Genomic DNA, 4598 nt, shown 5'->3' with positions numbered 1-4598 from the left:
AAATACATAGACATTCTTATCTACATGTATTATATATTTGAGATTTAAATCTTAATCAGCAATGCAACCACTATAATTTTTCATTTTTCATAACATTCAACATGTTTACTTCGATTGATAAAGTCCCGCACCCGCTCAGTCAGTATAACAATTATTATCAATTTCGAAATATTGAAATCATTATTTTAAAATAACTCAACATTTTGTACAAAATGAATTTCTCCTTAAATAACAAAGAATACATAAAGACTAAAACTAAGCTCTTCAAATTGAATTGTATAATAATGTCAGAAATTCAAACCATTGTTTTCATTTTTCCTTTTCTTGTCTTCGCCCTTGTTTTTCTGACCTTGACCTTTCTTCGGTTCTGGAGTTGATTTCTCATTCCTCGGAGATCCTTTCTTCTTATCGTGGCTCTCGCCTTTGCTTTCTGTTTTGGCTTCTTTCATATTTCCATCAGGTAAATGAATAAGAACACTTCTGGCAGAGGATGGTCTTTGTGTGCCTCCTTTCATTTCCCCCGTACTCTCCTTTTTACAAGGATCATTACTACCGGGAGCACAAGATACGCAGGAATATTTCCCTGGATTCAGTACCTGACCGTTCAGGTAAAGGGCGGGTCTGCACACTCTCTGTTCACACGAGTTGCTTTTTTTACAGTTAGTTGTAACACAGATAAATGACTCTTTAGTTGCGTTTTTTGGGATATCCCATTCGAATTTAGCTCCTTTACGATGAACTTGTATATACCAGCACACATCAACACAAGCTTTTAAATACTGTTCTATTTTCTTATTATCTTTTATCACAAATTTTCCTTCTCTGTCTTTTAACAAATCAAGGGGAAATTTCTGTGAAAGAAAGTATTGTATAGATTTAGGAATTCATAGTGCATATATGTGTTTATACTATCGGTCAAATGTGTTATACATTTAAGTAGAATATACATCATATAAATCATATATTGTGGATTTTCACAATTATAAAGATACAATCACCCAGGCATATCGTTTAATTTGATGCCATTTACATGTAGACTTTGTTTCTTGTGAAAGTGTTTTTTTTTTTGTTAAAAAAAGTATTTTTTTAAAGTTTCTAAATATTTAGGATTTTTTTTTTTGAAAAAAATGATAAAATAATGTAAACGCGTGTGGATACAAAATATTATTCACAATCTGTGAATGCAACTGAAAAACGAAATTTGACACATAAATAAGAAATAAATCAGACATCCAAAATGATTGTTATGTAAAAATGTTCAAATCAATAAATACTTTAATTTACATTCAGTTGTTTGAGAAACTCTTTTTACCTGAAATAGATACTGTGTGACATCAGACTCCAGTTCCTCCTGAAAGACTTTTGCTGCTTCAGTCTGGTCTTTTAATATACTGTTCTCCTATATATATATATATATATATATATATATATATATATATATATATATATATATATATATATATATATATATATATATATATATATATATATATATATACTATGCTTTAAGTTTCTCTCTTTATAAATGTTAGATTTCATTGCATTTCATTATTCAGAACTGGTTGGGGTAATAGAAGGAAGAGCAGTTTTGACAGACAAGTTAAATAACGCAAATGAATTAAAGTTGCGAAGAAGGAAAATGTCTAATACATCTTAAAATTGTTATAGTTTTACATGAATTTAATAGGGTAATTATTTTCAATTTAACTGTGCAAAAATAATACATTTTATAGGATTCCTTGTACTTAAAAAGTTTCCCTACTGTGTATTTTTGTACCGTGATGAGGTTAAGGGTGTCTTCATAGCAACATGTAGGCGGTTAAACATTTTAGATTTCCAATGGATTTCAACAAAGAAAAAAATACTCTAAACGTAAAATTGATATAATATTATAATACTATATCTTTTACCATGGGACAATAGCTCAGTGCTCTACCCAGTTCTTCCTGTTGCTGTACATATTCTTTGCAACAAAAGTTTAGTGCCAACTTGAAAACAAAATATACATATATATGTTACTGACATTTTTTACTTCGATAATAGATTTTTGAAGCCTGTTTTTCAAAGTCATTTCTTTTTAAGAATTTTGTTTATGACTCTCATATGAAATAGAATTCCATCTATAGCTATTTTATTTTACGCTGAAAATTTTAAACGTCTAGTTTCTTCAAATGGATTAGAATTAAAAATATTTAGTTTCATCTATTGACCATATTCATCTAATCAAGAGGCAGAAAATCGGGTTCTTAATTAAATTACGTCAGCGATATTTCTGAGGTAGATGGACTCTTCCGAGGAGATTGATTCGGTGCCTGAGGTTTCAGCTTTTTCAGATTTAGGATGTAATTCTCCAACTGCAGCGGTCCTTCTGAAGTCAAACTCTTTCCATAGTTTATCTCCGGTGCTGCCATCCGTTGAAACAACGTTAGCTGGTCCACTGTTGTTTGTATTATTTTGTAGACTCTTCAATCTACCGTCGTGTTGAAAGAGAAGTGTTTTAGAAAAATGCCGTATAGATTATCGGTAACAATTGTACGGTACTATATATAAATAAATTTATTTACATATAAATTTGAATATCACTATGAAAATTAGTAAAAATAGCATAAAACCCATAATCATATTCATGCAATGAAAAAAAAAAATCAGCAAAAAGTGAGAAGAAAAACCATTAAATACCAAATAAAGTATACTGATTTTATTACAAACTTTCTACATAAATAATTTTGACGAAATTAATGAAATATGATTATCAATGAAGTTGAAAAAGGCCATATTGTGCATGAAGTTACTTTTTAAAAGATTTATTTTTAGAGTCCAAACGGTATTAATTAAATTGTATTTTAAAACCAGCAGGTATTTGCTGGACTTACTAAGGTGTATTTAAAAAAATTGATGTGACTGAATGATAAACTTTTCAAACCTTTCTTGCACCTTCTTCACGTGTGAATCTTCCCGTTCTTTTTTCAATTGAACTTCTCTTTGTTCTTGTTCCTTATAATGAATTAATTAATAATTGTAACCGATTTTAAAAATCATTATTGTTGCAATGCACTGATTTGAATTTGTTTGACTTTATTTATTATTTATTTATTTATTGAAATTTTTAAATTGAATGAATCAAAAGAATTGGAAACAAGTTCTTACAACTTACTGGTTCTTCTCCTTATATATTATGTCATGCAAAATAATACATAGAAATGTAAATTTAACAAGTGATACAAGTCAAAATTCTGTTCAATTTCATAACAATTTAAAATCTGAAGTTTCAGTAAAAATTTTGTTATAAGTTTGTAAAGATAAATTTATATCATCAAATTATAACAAACTTGTGTCAAAAGTAACCAATTCGTCAAATATAAACAGGCGGCTAAAAGATTATTTCTAGCATATTTGGATAATTGTTATCACTACTTACATAAATTGATCAAAAAACTCAAAATTAAAAGGGAGTTAAATCTAAATCTCTTAAAATCCGACTGGTGAGTATTATATACTATTATATAGCTTACAGAGAATAATTTAATATTTGTGAAATGGCTTAACTGAAAGGACATCATACTTGCACAATGTCATCGAATTCGGTCAAATAATATTTAGAAAAATAATATGATCATTTTTCAGTATAAAATGGCATTGAGTATCATTTTGTTTCTGGTTATTTTAATTTTTAACTAATGTCAGAATTTTCATTTAAATTTTAAAAATGAGCAAGTGTTACAAACATGTATCTTTTTGTACACTCTACAGGTGAACCGTCCTTTTTTCACTTTAAAAAAATCGAAACTGACTAGCATCTACATGTAGCACAGTGATCTGGGTGAAATCGTCAATGATTTTGTCCCGTACGTGTAACTAATTACATACATGTGTGTACCAGTACCTTTTTATATCCTTTTAAAAGATAGCCAATTTAGTGACGATCGTTTACTTTAGTAAACAAAAATGAAATTTCGTCATTATTTTGTAAAAACTTCTTTACTTCCTGGTTATACAATGTTCCTTTACAATCATTATATCAAAATCTGTCTACTTACCAGTATTTGTGTTATAAGATTTGTTAATCGTTTCAAGTTGTCCTCTGTGTGTATACCATGTTGATTAAATTTGTCTAGTGCTTGCTTGATTGTCCCCATTTTATTTTATTTTTTTACTTTCGGTTTGCACAGTATTAAATCCCCGGAAATGTTCTGCTTATCGACAGCTCAGTCAGGATTTTAAAATTTAAATTGACGTGGCGACTTTTATGTAATGGATAAATAACGAGATGGTGTTGAATAGTTTAGAGAAAATATTCCCTCCGAGGGCCGAAGGCCCGAGGAGGGGATGTTTTCTCTAAACTATTCAACACTATCGAGTTATTTATCTTACTTAAAAAACTTCAAGGACGTCACCCATTGTTATTGGTCTACTTATATTTTACCGATTCAACCATCACTAGTTGGATATTTAAAGATCCAACTGGCCATCAGTTGGATATTCAAATATCCAACTGCCTATCGGTTGGATATTTAAATATCCAACTGTGAATACAAACATAATTAAGCAATGAACAAAAGTGATAAAAGAGTTGAAAATGTATTTCCAATGCACATAAA

The 4598-nt window shown here is 29.2% G+C and overlaps 1 protein-coding gene across 1 annotated transcript; it reads right to left on the bottom strand.

Annotated features, from left to right (window-relative positions):
* Positions 1–284: 284 nt before the first annotated feature.
* LOC133179347 (uncharacterized) lies at positions 285–4127 on the bottom strand. The gene is made up of 6 exons (XM_061314126.1): positions 4038–4127; positions 2924–2994; positions 2260–2470; positions 1911–1988; positions 1313–1399; positions 285–851 (listed from the first exon to the last, which is right to left on the bottom strand). Exons 4-6 carry the CDS (start codon positions 1911–1913, stop codon positions 288–290), a joined length of 654 nt encoding a protein of 217 aa, XP_061170110.1. The 5' UTR covers positions 1914–1988; positions 2260–2470; positions 2924–2994; positions 4038–4127; the 3' UTR covers positions 285–287.
* Positions 4128–4598: the final 471 nt, after the last annotated feature.

The sequence above is a fragment of the Saccostrea echinata genome, unplaced genomic scaffold (genome assembly GCF_033153115.1).
Source record: "Saccostrea echinata isolate AGI-Se365-2 ecotype Australia unplaced genomic scaffold, CSIRO_AGI_Sech_v1 ptg000004l, whole genome shotgun sequence".
In the NCBI taxonomy this organism is placed as follows: Eukaryota; Metazoa; Mollusca; class Bivalvia; order Ostreida; family Ostreidae; genus Saccostrea; species Saccostrea echinata.
Note: the sequence above shows the minus strand (reverse complement) of the source record. Positions and strands in the feature narration are given on the sequence as shown.